General features: G+C 43.8%; 1 protein-coding gene across 1 annotated transcript in view; it reads left to right on the top strand.

The window, feature by feature from the left end:
• LOC122941984 (fer-1-like protein 4) overlaps nucleotides 1–16330 on the top strand; it is a 196319-nt gene that overhangs the window by 160642 nt on the left and 19347 nt on the right. The window contains 4 exon segments of the mRNA XM_044299480.1: nucleotides 1829–2024; nucleotides 2919–3004; nucleotides 3208–3306; nucleotides 6442–6683. Coding sequence (XP_044155415.1) covers nucleotides 1829–2024; nucleotides 2919–3004; nucleotides 3208–3306; nucleotides 6442–6683 — 623 coding nt within the window.

Genomic DNA, 16330 nt, shown 5'->3' with positions numbered 1-16330 from the left:
CTTCCCTGTGTGGCGCTCCAGGAATAAACACAGCAGGACGGGGGCCCCAAACCTTGGCTCTGGGGGCCGCCCTGCTCTAAAGAAACAACTTTTAGCAAATGAAGCAGTGGAAAAATGGCCCAAGGGTCATTGAAAAGGGTTTAGGGAGAAACCCTTCTGTCCTGTGTGGGGGACCTGGTTTGATCCTTGCTATGGGGCCCTTATTTCTATATGTATGCCACTGCATATACAGTAATATTTGAGCTTCATTTGGAAGGAAAATACTGTATCCAGTGGCGTACCGCCCATAGAGGCAGACCACGCCACTGCCATGGGGCCCGCGGCACTGGGGGGCCCGTAGCGCAGAGAAGGCCCCGCCCACCCTGTTTGGCCCCGCCCACTCATGACGGGCGGGAGAATCGGCTCGAACTTTGCCATCGGCCGTCACCCCACCAGAGTCAGTGCCTGCCCTGCCCTGAGCTGAGGAGAGACGAGCTGACAGACTGAGCCAGAGGGAGGAAGTGGCCCTGGGGAGACGTGAGCAGGCAGGTAAGTGTGCCAGGTATGTGGATGGAGCTGTCTCCCGCCCCTCTGCTACAGAATCCGCTCTCTGCTCCTCCCGCTGTGGAACTTTTCTGTGTGCAGCCACGCTGACTTCAGCCGGGATGGCTACCTGCACTTTCTTACTTGTCCCTGTTTCAGTGCGGGTTCCTTCAGGCTACGTCTCCTCCTCCCAGCGGGGCTGGTCTCCTGCTCAAGTGCTCATGCAGCCCCCTGGACACATCGGGCTGGGGCCCACCACTGGCACAAGGACTCTGTGGGGGCAGGTGCCCACTGCAAGAGCAAGTATTCATATAGAAAGTGCCCACAGCAAGGGCAAGGATGGGGCAGGTACCCACAGCAAGAGCAAGGATGGGGCAGGTGCCCACTGCAAGGGCAAGGATGGGGCAGGTGCCCACCTCTAAGGCAAGGAGCCACTGGGCAGGTGCCCACTGCAAGGGGAAGGACTAATATGGACAGGTGCCTACTACTAGGTCAAAGAATGGGCAGGTGCTAATCGCTAGGGCAAGGAGCTACAATTGCTATGTGAGGGAAATTACCAACAGGAACGACGTGGGGCATCAGGAACGACGCGGGTGTCGGGCAGCGGAGTAAGTATGCGGTGCCTGGGCATTTTGGGAGACATAATAGGGAGGGGGCATGGGAGGAGCCATGACAGGTGGTGGGATGGGCCTGGGATGGGTAGTGGGCGGAGTTAGGGGCCTAATTCAGATTCTTGCTATGGGGCCCAATGACTTCTATGTACGCCCCTGACTGTATCTCACACAGCACAGCAGAATATGGTGGTGCTATAAGCCAATACTTATTTTCCTGTAATATCTGCAGAATTACTCATCACCAATGTGCTGATTACACTGATGTTTAGACACTGATGAGATAATTTATCAAACTGGTGTAAAGAAGAACTGGCTTAGTTTCCCATAGCAACTAATCAGATTCCACCTTTCATTTTCCAAAGGAGCTGTCAAAAATGAAAGCTGGAATCATTATTGGTTGCTATGGGCAACTAAGCTTGTTATACTTTACACCAATTTGATAAATGACCCCATGAATGACTAAAATGGTATCCTTCAAAGCTAATACATAGAAAAATGGAACAGTACTGATAACAACCAACTCTGTACCAGTCTGTTGTATTTTATATTTGTGTAACCACCCATCTGGATGTACAGCGCCATGGAATTAATAGTGCTTTAAAATAAATAATAATTATAACCAGTTTCCCTTATTGTTCTGAGACAATTTGGAAAATAAAAGCAGCAACCTGGACGGTTTCTATGGAAAACTCCTTCACTTTATCTCTTATGGTTTTCATGAAAGATAAGAACAAAGAAGATGATGGGAATCTGTCTGCTTATGACGAACATAAAGCACTTCATGTTCTTCAGCACTGGGATGAGATGCCAGAGTATGGCACCAGGCTTGTTCCAGAACATGTAGAAGTGAGGACCTTGTACAACTCAAAGAACCCAGGCCTGGGACAGGTAATGGTTTGAAGCTAAATCCAACCTTTAGTGCGTGATTGAGATGACAATATTTAGATTTTTATGGAACAAAATCATAGCTTCAAATACCATCCACAGCCATAAATCTAAAAGACTGGATACCTCTAGCTGCCACTAAGAGAGCTCGGTAGCTTACTGTCTTATCATTGACTTAAATGTATACTCTGAAGCTCCCTCTAGTGGCAGCTGCAAATGATAAATACTGTGCCATATACTAAGAGATGCTATACATATGTATTAAAAGGGTTTCTGACATGTTATTACTGATGACCTATCCTCAGTATAGGTCATCAGTTTCTGATCTGTGGGGGAATGACACCTGAGACCCCGCCAATCAGCTGTTTGAGAAGGCACTGGCGCTCCTCCGTGCTCACCAAGCACAGCGCCATACATAGTATAGCAGTTGTACTTGGTATCACTGCTCAGCCCCTTTCACTTCAATGGGGTTGAGCTGCACCTGGGCCACGTGACTGGTGGCCTAGGAAAAGCTGAGAGAAGGCTGAGACGCTCACAGGAGCGCCGCTGCCTTCTCAAACACCTCATCGGCGGGGATCCTGGGTGTCGGCCCTCCACAGATCAGATACTGATGATCTATCGGATAATGATTACAATAAAACCATTTGACTAAATTACCATGTATAGCTATTGATTCTTAAACATGCCAGTAGAAGCCAGGTCCATGTCCTACTTGGATATAAGGACTATGTATTAATAATCATTCATTATGGCTACAACACAGATGATTTTTATTATGGATGTGTGAATAAGCCCTTATTGAGAGAATTACAAGGGATGCGTCTGTGAACTTGTTCTTACAGAAATACAAGCATGATATTACATAGCACATAACATGGAATCATTTTTATCTTCTAGGGGTCCCTTCACATGTGGATCGACATGTTCCCAAATGATGTTCCTCCCCCACCACCTGTAAACATCAAACGACGTGAACCAGTTAGGTAAGTATGGCAAATGGTTTACCTTACTTCCCCCGTTGACGATGAATGGACAAATTGTCATATAAACTATTGCCTGTTAAAAAAAAGATATATATATATAACTCAGGAACAATTAAATATATACATAAGAAATGTGTATTTTGAGTGGACTACTTTCATAAGACAAACATAAAATGGTTTAATAATTTACTTGTTTTTTGCAGTTACGAGTTACGGGTTATTATTTGGAATACCGATGATGTCATTCTAGATGATGTAAATCCATTTACTGGGACGCCTTCAAGTGATATCTATGTGAAAGGGTATGTGCTGTGGTTCTGTTCACTTCCGTCTACTGCTGACAGAATGCCTGTGAAATAAGCCCCCCAGCAATTGCTACAATGTACAAAGAACTGTGCTGCTTCAGCATAGGCTACTTTCACACTTGCGTTTGATGCGGATCCGTCATGGATCTGCACAAACGCATCCGTTCAGATAATACAACCGCATGCATCCGTTCAGAACGGATCTGTTTGTATTATCTTTAACATAGCCAAAACGGATCCGTCTTGAACACCATTGAAAGTCACTGTTTCGCTCAGTTTCTTCAGATGGACACCAAAATGTTGCAAGCAGCGTTTTGATTTCCACCTCCAAAGCGGAATGGAGGCGGAATGGAGCCAAACTGATGCATTCTGAGCGGATCCTTATCCATTCAGAATGCACTTAGGGCAAAACTGATCCGTTTTGGACCGCTTGTGAGATCCCTGTGCGGATCTCACGAACGGAAACTAAAACGCCAGGGTGAAAGTAGCCTGACATTGGCATCTACACTCTTCGCTGCTTCCACAATCTCGGCTCTTCTCCAGTCACCAATGTTGAGCATTCTGTGACACCACAGATTGGATCGCTTTGTGCCTTCTGGCATCTGATAAATACCGGCCATTAAAGTGCTACTGTCTCATTATAAAGTCACTTGTCTAGAAACCCCATTTTCATATACAGTATTAGGGAATCCTGATTTACTGGGGAAGTTCTCCTGGTCAGAGTGGTTACAAAACACCTAATGATTGTGCAAAGCAGATAACGCCTTGAATCTTTTAAGGACATAGCCTAGTTTTGAACTTGTCCAGGATTTATTTTAAATCCCCCCCCCCCCCTCCCCAGCAAGACCTGTGAAGAGAGCTATACTCCCCTGCTGCCCACCTCTCTGTGGCTCCTAGGCTGCCTTCACCACAGTTCCAGTGATCGCATGTCAACTTCTGCATGGACAGGTTCACGTGAGCTGCTGCTCCCAATAACTGGCCTCAGCAGTGATGTACTATCCCCTGGCAGCATGTGCCTGCTGGGTCACGTGCCATTTGGGGACATGCCATTCTTGAGGCTAGTCATTGTTTGCAGCAACTCAAATGACCCCTTCCATGTGGAGACCAGAAGGCCAGTGAAGACCACAAAGACGTTTTTAGAGAAACAAGGAGCAGCAGCTAAGTATAAATCTCTTCACGAGTACTGCTGGAGTAGGGGGGTTTATAATAAATAAAAAATGCTAGAGAACACTTTTAATTCTACTGTGTTTTTTTTTATAGGTCTTGCATCTTCACCTATCAAAAGCCACAACTTTTTTTTTTTTTTTTTTGTCAATATAGCCATATGATGGCTTGTTTTTTGCATTGTATTGTTTGTGTTTTTAAATGGCACCATTTTACTGGGTTTTTATTAAATCGTTTGCACTATTTTGTACAGCTCCTATGTTTCACAGTACATAGCAGCTGCAGAAAGCTATTGTGTGACAAAGCACCCTTCTGACCTGTGATGAGCTGACTTATACCGAAATAAAAGTTCAGCCTTGGTCTGCGCATAAAGAGGGTTCAGCAGAGGTCAGAGAGGTGCCAAACAGCTATCCTAGTCTCATGGATTTATCAGAGAATGTCTTTCTGCATCCTAATCAAGGGCAGAGTTTTGGGTTAGAAACTAAGACCTCAGTGCAACTGCAAGGGGAACACAAGGCCTCAGTAGTAAGCAATAAAAATGTGCGCAATTACGTGTTTGTATTACAACCCCAGTTTAAAAAATGTTGGGATGCTGTGTAAATGTAAATAAAAGCAATGCAATGATTTGCAAATCTCATAGACCTATATTTTATTCACAGCAGATCATACAACACATAAGATGTTAAAAGTGAGAAATTTTACCAGTTCATGAAAATAATTAACTCATTTAGAACTTGATGGCAGCAATACATTAAAAAAAGGTTGGGACAGGGCCATGTCTACCATTATGTAGAAACCCTCTACTTTTAACAACAGTCTGTAAACATCTGGAAAGTGAGGAGACCAATTGCTGGAGTTCTGGAAGAGAAATGTTGTCCCATTATTGTCTGATGTGGGATTCAAGCTGCTCAACAGTCCTGGGTCTTCTTTGCCGGATTTTACATTGAATGACTCCCCAAATGTTCTCTATTGATGAAAGATCTAGACTACAGCCAGACCAGTTCAACACCTGAACTCTTCTTCTGCAAAGTCATGCTGCTGTGATGGATTCAGTATGTGGTTTAGCATTGACTTGATGTGATACGCAAGTCTGTTGAAAGACGTCATCTAGATGGGATCTTCTAAAACATCTGTATACTGTTCAGCATTGATAGTGCTTTTTCAGATGTGTAAGCTACCCATGCCATAGGCACTAATGCAACCTCTTACCATCAGAGATGCAGCCTTTTGAACTGTGCACTAATAACAAGCTGGATGGTCTCTTTCCTCTTAAGTCTGTGGACACTGTGTTCCATTGTGCCTCAGTCCGTTTTAAGTGAACTTTGGCCCAGAGAAGATGGCAGCATTTCTGGATCGTGTTGACACATGGCTTCTGCTTTGCATGATACAGCTTTGACATGCATTTGTGCCCTTGCAGTAATTTACAATACAGAATCATGCATATATTTAATAAAGTCCTGCTACTGACCGTCCCGTGCACACATGGCTTTCTCCAGATTCTCTGAATCTCTCGATGATATTATGTACTGTAGATGGTGGGATATCCAAAGTCTTAAAAATGTAACATTGAAAAACATTTTTCTGAATTTGTTTCACATTTATTTTTAGACATTTTTTGCAGATTGCTGAACATCTCACTAACTTTTACTACCCAGTCATGTGACTTAGTAGCAAATTACTCCTCCAGATGTTTTTTTATTAGTACCACTTTTCCAGCCTTTTGGTTCCCTTCTCCCAACTTTTTAGAGATGCGTTGCTGCCATCAAGTCCAAAATGAGTAAAAAAAAAAATTCCGTAAAATGTCTCACTTTCAACATCTAATATGCGTCCTAAGATCTATTATAAAATATGGGTCTATATCTTTGCATTCTGTTTTTGTTTACATTTTACGTGGCATCCAACTTTTTGGGTATTGGGGTTGTATTACTGTATATACAATTGGTTGTAATACACACATCACTTTTGTAGATGGATAAGAGGTTTGAATGGAGACAAGCAAGAGACCGATGTACATTTTAATTCCCTCACCGGTGAAGGAAATTTCAATTGGAGGTTTGTGTATCGGTTTGACTACCTTCCCACTGAGAAAGAGATCACATACAAAAAGAAAGAGTCCATCTTTTCCATAGAAGAGACAGAATATAGGGAGCCAGCCTTCCTTGAACTCCAAGTTTGGGATTATGATCGGATATCTGCCAATGACTTCTTAGGTATGTCGCCTTTTTGAACTTTTTGTTATTTTTAAGTTAACCTACTTCTATTGTTTTCCATAGAAGTAAATAACAATATTTTTAAGTAATGCAAATCAGGAATTTATAAATCAGAAATTTTACAATTCAATATCTAGAGACTGGTTAAAAGTATAGTATCTAATATAGTATATAATATATGTTGCGGTTACACCTTAAATTAACTATAAAGTACCATCGTTCTTCATTCTTATTTAATTTGTATTAAAGCATTACATTCATGTAATATCAAGTTAGTGATATTGTGTCTATCTAATCTCCCTGGCTGAAGGGTCGAGGGTGTTCGACCTAGGGTTCCTATTATACAGGCAAGTTGTTTGCCTTCATGCTTGTTGATCCTTAGAAAAATTACTGCTAATGACTGGCAGATTTCTGATTAGATGAGGCAAGGTGACTAGCGATAATCTTTCAGTCAGGCTTAAAGATCCAGTCAACAGAAAATTAACTAATAATTGTTAATTGTTTGATGGCTGCACACTATTACACACAAGACAAGTAGAAGTGTAAGCAGCACTTCAATTAATGCACGCCTTTATCCACCCATGCAGCGCTTCCAATGAGCTTTTCTGACAATTATAGCAAGAAATGCCATCACTGGCTAAGGCAGGTCACTAATGCGACCAGTGATTAGCTGAGCTGTTATTTCATGTCATTTCCAGGGTGTTGAGACTGGACCAGGTAGCAGGACCTGGTATTCATCATTATAGTAGCATTAGTGGGGATCCCAGATGTGAGTAATGCTTTTTTTTTTTTAACCCACTCTGCAACCAAATCATAAGCCAATTCTGATGCAAAATAGGGACCATGTCATACAGGCCTTACAGCTGCTACATAGACAGTATCCATTGTGCGTCTCATTTTTCCTTCCTTCTGACAAATCAGAAGAAGAGTCAAATAAATGATGATGTCAACCAGGCCAAAAAGGCAAAATAGTGGCCCAGTCATGGAGTGGAGAAGGTGGGATCAGCATGATAAGTCCACAGAGTGACCCAATGACAGGGTGTTGAGGTGGCATAAATCACTGCGAGAGGTGCACCTTTCGCAGTGATTTATTTTTATATTCGCATCCTCACATTATCCCATCTTGTGTAGGATGCTTTTGTGGTTCATGTGGTCCGCTGCCAACATCCTCCATTGTATGCATTTTTGCTGGGGATTGCCGTTAGCAATGGATCACATGCAGAGGAATTGCTCCCCTGGGTATAAACACACCACAGTGTTTGAGATTTTTGAGCATTTCCTCCCACTTAGGCCACTTTATTTAAGTTATTTTTTTGTGTTGAGGTGGCAGCAGCATGAGGAGACCACAGAGTGGCCCAGTGACAGAGTGTTGAGGTAGCAGGAGCCTGAGGATACCACAGAGTGGTGATGTTGCAGCAGCATGAGTAGACCACAGAGTGGCCCAGTGACAGAGTGGGGAGGTGAGGGGGCATTACCAGTACCAGCTGAAGATGGTGGGTGGCAGACGGAGCACCTGGCTGAAGGTGTGGCATCAGGCAGGTGGCAGCATCAGAATAGTAGCTGAAGCAGGTAGCCAGAAGAGGCAGGTCTCTTTTGACAAAGTTTAGGTGTGGCACCATGGATGATCTAGTCTGATGAAAATTTGTTTGAAAGTTTGAAAATCCTGGCTGATCCACGCCTGATTCATCTTCACAAAGGTCAGTTTCTCCCCATTTTGGGTGGACAGGCGAGTTCTTCTTGGGGTAACTATGGCCCCTGCCCCTCTGATGCCACACAGCTGGCAGGAAAGCTTGTCCAGGGCAAACTTGGCCAGTTGCGGCCACAAATCGAGTTTGGCTGCCCAGTAGTTCAGGGGATCTTCGATGTCCAGGGTGCACACCAAGTATGCCACAACCTGCTGGCTCAGGTTCTGCTCTATGTCTAGCTGCTGCTGGTGAGTAGTTTCTTTAGTAGGCTGGTAAAGAAAACTGCTCATCAGCGACTCTAGACCTAAGTTGCTGATGATGGAGCTGGTACTGCTTCTCCCCCCCCCCCAACCCACAGAAGCCATGACAGTGGAACGTGAGTGCAGAGGGCCCCACGGTCAGACCTGCGTGAGGATGGGCGATGACGCACCTAGGCAGCGGCCAACTGACTACATAGGATGTCTCGATAGTAGTTCAGTTTGTTCTTCCTCTCAGTAGGTATAAAAATAGCCCCCACTTTGGACCGGTAGTGAGGGTCTAACATGGTGGAGAGCCAATAGTCATCCCGCTGCCGAATGGTAACAATTCGGCTGTCTCTACGCAAGCAACTGAGCATGCATCAGGCCATTTGAGCAAGTGACTTGGATGGACTCTCTGCCTCCATCTCCACTGCATACTGCCATGGTGTGTCTGGGTCATCTGCCTCGTCTTCCTCATTAGCCTATAGCTCCTCCGGCTGCTCCTGTTCCTCCTCTCCTGTCACCTGTGTAGAAAAAAACTGCCATTTCTCTACGCATTGCTTGTGCTCAAATGTCCTCCTCCTCCTTTAGTTCAGCCCCCACAGGGTTCATGTAGTTGTGAGATGTAGTCACCACGTCTCCTGTCCCCTGGCCAGCCAGATTTAGCAGCTACTATTCCAGAACATGAATCAGTGGAATGACGTTGTTTATCCTGTAGTCCTGGCGACTGAAAAATAAAGTGGCCCTCCTCAAAGGGCCTGAGCAAACAGCAGGTGTCACACATGAGCTGCCACTGGCTAACATCGAAGTTACACAGGGGAGTACCTCTGTCCGCCTGTATCATCAAGAAATCGTTTATGGCCCTAAAGGACATATATTGCCCTTGACCGTAGTTACAGCTCCACTCGTCTGCACGTTGGCAGACACCTACAGGCTCAAGGACTGGCCCACCTTCTGTTATGTAGATATGTGTGCAGGCCTGGTACTGCCTTTTTCACAAAGAAATGACAGCTTGGGATTCTCTATGTTCTGTCTTCATACACGTCCACACAGTGTGCAGTCTGACATTCAGCATAAACCATTCCTGTCTTCCAAATAAGAGGACTGTTTTCTGTAGTCTAACTTGTTTATTGGTCAACAGGATTGTGAATTGATGTGTGTTCAATTGTTTAGTAAAACTACAAGAATACAAATGACATGTATAAGAATAAAGCATAACATGTATCAGCATACATGACATATAATATAACATTAACAGAGAAAATGCATGTCCAAAATGGCTGCCAGTATATAAGATTACATGACTAACATCTAACAGAAGTAACTCCAAGTGACACTACAACTACTTGAACAGCTCTGCATAACATACTGTCCCTGAAACAAAGGTATATGTCTTACCAGATATACTTGCACAAGGATTGTGGAGTTTAAGAAGAAGATATGCAGGAGACAGCTCTGTTGATGTACTGTAACATATAGACTGAGCTTCTCTTTCCCAGAATGCACTGCACCTCCCACTATACAATAATCTTTATTAACAGAAAAACAAAGTGTAGTACATTTTTACCACCACTAGATTGTGCTGTTACCTAACTAATCACTACATAACTATGAAACTGAAGCAGAACGTGATCTGAAATGATTCTGAACCTTTGCTGGGGCAGAACACTCCCCGTCTGGCATCTACAGATGCCACCACTGGGTCCCTCTCTCTTAGAAACCCATTTTGGTCAATAGTGGGTTCAAGCTTTTCCAAAGCGCTACCTTTGGAGACTGTTTGGCTTTTGCTGAGGTAGTCTATTTCCTTTGCATGACATTCACATTGTATTGTGCAAATTATTATGTTTTTGGACCTTTCCAGCTGAGGAGCAGTAAAGGAATGTTTGCAGTGATGCAAACTTTTCAGGGCTTCTGGCTCACAGGTGATGTCTGATCTGTATGGACTACACAGGCTATAGCACAAAAGAGCACCATCCAGATGGAGAACCTCAATGGGACTTGAGTTGACGGTCAGAAGTCACTGTGCATAGAACAGATACTTCAGGTTGGATTTCTTCATCGGCATCTGGGTCTACCATTCGAATGTGTCGGATCCGATACTGCAAGACGTTGAACGATACAGGAATGCAGGACCCGCAAACTATGTTGTGTCCTTAAGGTGGCTTTGTGCGACGGATCTAGTCGCGTGGTCCGCAGGATTAATGTGTGGGCACATAATGCCACTGTTTCGGACAAGTGGATCTCCTGATCCTTAGCACCCGATTGCAGATGTAGACGCAAAAGCATCTGGTTTTGTTGCAAATATATCCTAGCACTACCTTTCTGTCTGTATAAAACGTCTTCAAATTCTAGGTTCATTCCTGAAGTTATAAGTTCAGCCAACTCCACTGCAAGCACAGCAGCGCAGAGTTCCAGTCTGGGTATCGTGTGTTCGTGGAGTGGCGCCAGTTTGGTCTTGCTCATGACAAATCCTATATGGCATTGTTCTTTGACATCAATGGTCTATAGGTATGCTACAGCAGCAATCGCCTTGACTGAAGCATCGCAGAAGATATATAGTCTTTGCGCCTTGACTTCAGTAGATGGCACAGAAGCATATGGTCATGCTACATAAAGGCTGGGCCGCTACGAATCCCAGAGGATCATATAAGCTGTTTATGGTAGACAGGACTCCTCTGCATGTGAAGGGCTTTTCTTCCTTGCCGATTTGGAAGGTGAATGTGTCTGCCTTTAAATCCCATAGCAAACTGAGGCTCCGCTGCATGGGAAGGGAGTCAAAGCAAAGATCCAAGTCCTTTAGATCACTTGAATGGTCTTGGGGTGAGAAGGCTTCCATTGACTCACGGCTGTTGGAGGCGATTTTGTGCAACCACAAGTTGGATAGAGGAAACATCTCTTGAGCCCTTTTCAGGAGACTGATTGTGGTCTCATTCGTGGGTTTGGATTTCAAACAGTCTTCCATGTAGAAATCCTTTTGGACAAAGGATCTGACATCTGACCCATTCTTTGCTTCACTCTCTCAGGCTGAATATCTGAGACCGTAGATAGCAACTGCAGGTGAAGGGCTTTTTCCGAAGATGTGCACTCTCATTCGGTACTCTACAATGTCTTCATTGGGATCGTTGTTGCGGTACCAGAAGAACCTGAAGTAGTTTCTATGTTCTTCCTTGACGAGAAAGCAGTGGAACATCTGTTGTAGGTCGGCCATAAATGCAACAGAATCTCTGCAGAAGCGTAGAAGTACCTCTAGAAGTCTGTTGTTGAGCTCTAGACCAGACAGTAAGACATTGTTTAGTGAGACGCCTTCGCACCTTGCACTCGAGTCGAATACTACTCGTATCTACCCTTGTTTTTTAGGATGATACACGCCGAATATGGGTAAGTACCAACACTACTCGGAGTCTCGGTGCGTTATTTGTTGTTAGGTAAGCGTTGTCTCCGGGGTTTAAACGGCAAAGGTGCGACCCAGCTGCTTGACTTTTACTATTCCTTGATCCATGATCTCTGAGCGTATGGAGCGTTTTGGGAACCATTAATCTGTCTTCTAGCCTTATGAACTCACAGTATGTCTCTTCCAAGGAGTAAGACTATTGGGGCTTTTGTTTCAAATTTTTTTTTTATTGAAATAAGCAAATATTAGAATGCATGTTACTATGGCCCAATAATGTGGGTTGGTGAAATATTCTTGAACATGAAATACAACATATTTTAGTTTTTCAGTCACTTGGATAAATATAAATGCAACACATCTTGTTGGTGTTCTTAGGCGTACAGAGCCCATAGACCTCAAGAAAGATATATAGCCAACTTATATTTAATCAAGTGAGGTTAACATAGAATAACAGTAGCATCAGCATTCTATGTAAATTCAAAAGTGATAGACTAAGCCAATGCCTCCGGCTAGTTTGGAGGCATGCAGTGTAAGTGATATACTTCTCTAGCGGTCCAGGTCCTGTTGTAGACATCGCGATCCATTGTGTTTATTCTTAGTTAGTCAGATAGACAGTATGGTGCAAGCAGGGTACCATCTCTTTCCACGAATCCTACATTTTGTGGTAATTATTCAGATTGCGTGAAGCAATATAACTTCCATTCGGGAGATTTGAGTGATCTTGTGTATCCAATGAGATATTGGGGGGGGGTGTTTGTGTCTCTCCAGTAGAGGGGTATCATTGCCTTTGCAGCAACAACTAAGGTAGCACAGAGCTTACTGTTAAATCATGGTGGTAACCCTGGTGATAGGCCTAAGAAAATAAGTTGTGGGTCTAGAGGTGGGGCATTGGACAAGCTTTGTTTATGATCTCAAGGGGTTGCCTTGCCAAAATAGTTTTATGGCTGCGCACTCCCACCAGATGTGTATATATGTTCCAGCCCCGGATAGACATCTCCAGCATTGATTTGGTATGGAGTTATTTATCTTGTGTAATGTCACTGGGGTCTTGTACCATCTGCTCAGCAACTTGTAGTTGGTCTCTTGTAAGCTTATGCATCGGGAGGGAGCACAGCTATTTTTGTATATTTGGGATATTTTTGGGGGAGTAAGGTTCTGTCCTAGATCTTGTTCTCATGCCTTAATGTAAGGGAGTTGAGAATTTGTGGGGAGCATTATCAGTTCACTGTATATTTTTTAAATAAGCTTAGTAATTGGGGAACCCACAGAACAAAGCCGTTCCAACCATGTAAGTTCCTGTGGTAAGGGGCCTATTTTTAGAAATGTTTTGAAGCCCAGAGCTATCCGGTTATATGTTAATTGTGTCAAGGTAGCAGAGGGGAGCAGATCACGCAAAGTTGAGAATATGTCTCCTATCTTCCTTGTGTTCAGGCTTTTTTGTAGATAAGAGGATGTATACGGAGTGGTAAGACCTATAAGATCTCCCAGGCCAGTGATAGGGGAGGACCAGATGTGGGCGGCTCTGTATTGAGATTCCCATACCCGGAGTGTTGCCTTGGTGATAGTGTTTAGAGTGGGGGGTGGCTCCTGTGAGGTACAAACCAATTTTCCCCACTTAAGGGGGAAAAAATTCCTTCCCAACTGTGTCACTATTTCCCACGTGTCCCAAACCTGCACATCTGTTGTTCTGTCAGGTCTATTGGTTAATACTAAGTCCAGTATGGTCGTCCCTCTAGTCGGGTCCTGAACCAGTTGGGAAAGGTAATTGTCTTTGGAAAGAAGAGAAAATGTGGTGCAATATCGGGAAGGAAACAGCGGGTTGGACGTAATTATTAATAGGTCATCGGCATATGCCGCCTTGGGATGCGTTTGGTTCCTGACCGTGATTCCTGTTATGTCCGGGTGTTGTCTGATGTGTTGGATAAGCGTCTTTATTAAGGACAAAAAGTAGGGGTGAAAGGGGACAACCTTGGCGGGTCCCGTTCGATATTTTGAATGAGGGGGATAATGACCCATTGACCCTTACTGATGCTGTGAGATCAGCGTATAGTTCCATTATTCGGGAGATGAAAAGTGGAGGTAACCCAAAGAGGTAATCCAAATTTTGTTAGGGTTTGGGACAGTCCACCCGGTCAAATGCTTTTTCTGTGTCAGTAGAGAGGAAAGCCAGAGGAGTTTTAGTAGACCAGGCGAACTGGATCAGTTGTAGGACCCATAGCGTATTATCCTTGCCCTCTCTCCCTTTCACAAACCCGACTTGTTCTGCGTTTACTAAGCTCGGTAGGAGTGATTTAAATCGCTTTGCTAGTAATTTTGCATAAAGTTTAATATCCACATTAAGAAGTGAGATAGTTTGGAAGCTGCTACAAAATGAGGGATCCTTTCCATCTTTAGGTAATATCGTAATATAAGCTTCTAAGGATTGTGTAGGAAAGTTAACTCCATCCCCTAGTGAGTTGAATGTTTTTACCATTGAAGGGAGCAGGATCTCTTTAAAGGATTTGTAGTATTTGATTGGTAACGCATCTGGGCCTGGAATTTTGCCCTGTGGAGATGACGTGAATGCCAATCTCAACTCATCTAAGGTGAATTGTTTGTCTAGCTTCGATTACTGGGAGGTAGTCAGTGAGGGCAAAGATACAGTCAGGTCCATAAATATTGGGACAAACACAATTGTAACATTTTTTGCTGTATACACCACCACAATGAATTTTAAATGAAACAAACAAGATGTGCTTTAACTGCAGACTGTCAGCTTTAATTTAGGTGTATTTACAGTACAGACCAAAAGTTTGGACACACCTTCTCATTCAAAGAGTTTTCTTTATTTTCATGACTATGAAAATTGTAGATTCACACTCAAGGCATCAAAACTATGAATTAACACATGTGGAATTATATACATAACAAAATTGATTACTGCTTTGCACCCTCTTGGTATTCTCTTGATGAGCTTCAAGAGGTAGTCACCTGAAATGACTTACTGATGAAGGGACCAAGTGTAGTCCCGAAACGCGTTTAAGGAGCACGGAGGATTTTTTGCCAACGGAGCAGTGATAACAGACACCAACAAAAGCGCTCCCCCTGCTGCGTTACTATTTCTAAACCGGCCCGGCAGATCCCGATCACGTGACCAACACCAGGTCACGCTGACACCACATACCTAACTACAAGCGCGCGCGCGCCTAGAGACCACGAGGGACGCCGACAGCCGAGGAAGCTAACTACAAGCAACAACTGGCCGGAGCACTGAAGGAAGACATCTCCATGTGGCGGGTAAGTGATCTCTGTACCCAAGACAGTGTGGGACGCCGCACCGTGGTCCAGAGCACCAATTCCCCCACAGGAACCATATATCTTTCCAGAAATACAAGACCTCACATTATATCTACTGCAATTTTGTTTTAAGCGCTACTTATGGGACAACATGTTACATACCTAATGTATAGTACCTCTCCACCATTTTAAATTTTTATTTTTAGCGCTACCTTGGGACCACCTGATGACGAACTATACTATATAAGACTACACATTTTTCCATTTTATCCCATTTTTCCATTTTTTTTAATCTCACACCACTTTATTTTTCACAAATACTGGGAAAGTTATCCCACCTATTTGAGCCAGCTACAAAAGGCTCTACCTCTTGTTCCCCATGGATTTATCCCAAGATCACCTAATATCAGCCACCCCCCCATCTGGCACCCGTACCAAGTGTCCAGACCACCACACCCACCTCTTTTTCTAACACATTTACCCAATTTTAATATACCTAGTATTTTAACTAAATAAAGACCATTATATTTACCATCAGTTGCGTTGTGGAGAAGTCAGGTGGATACACAGCTGATAGTCCTACTGAATAGACTGTTAGAATTTGTATTATGGCAAGAAAAAAGCAGCTAAGTAAAGAAAAACGAGTGGCCATCGTTACTTTAAGAAATAAAGGTCAGTCAGTCTGAAAAATTGGAAAAACTTTGAAAGTGTCCCCAAGTGCAGTCACAAAAACCATCAAGCGCTACAAAGAAACTGGCTCACATGCGGACTGCCCCAGGAAAGGAAGACCAAGAGTCACCTCTGCTGCGGAGGATAAGTTCATCCGAGTCACCAGCCTCAGAAATCGCAGGTTAACAGCAGCTCAGATTAGAGACAATGCCACACAGAGTTCTAGCAGCAGACACATCTCTAGAACAACTGTTAGGAGGAGACTTGTGAATCAGGCCTTCATGGTAGAATATCTGCTAGGAAACCACTGCTAAGGACAGGCAACAAGCAGAAGAGACTTGTTTGGGCTAAAGAACACAAGGAATTGATATTAGACCAGTGGAAATC

Source organism: Bufo gargarizans, chromosome 6, assembly GCF_014858855.1.
Source record: "Bufo gargarizans isolate SCDJY-AF-19 chromosome 6, ASM1485885v1, whole genome shotgun sequence".
In the NCBI taxonomy this organism is placed as follows: domain Eukaryota; kingdom Metazoa; phylum Chordata; class Amphibia; order Anura; family Bufonidae; genus Bufo; species Bufo gargarizans.
Note: the sequence above shows the minus strand (reverse complement) of the source record. Positions and strands in the feature narration are given on the sequence as shown.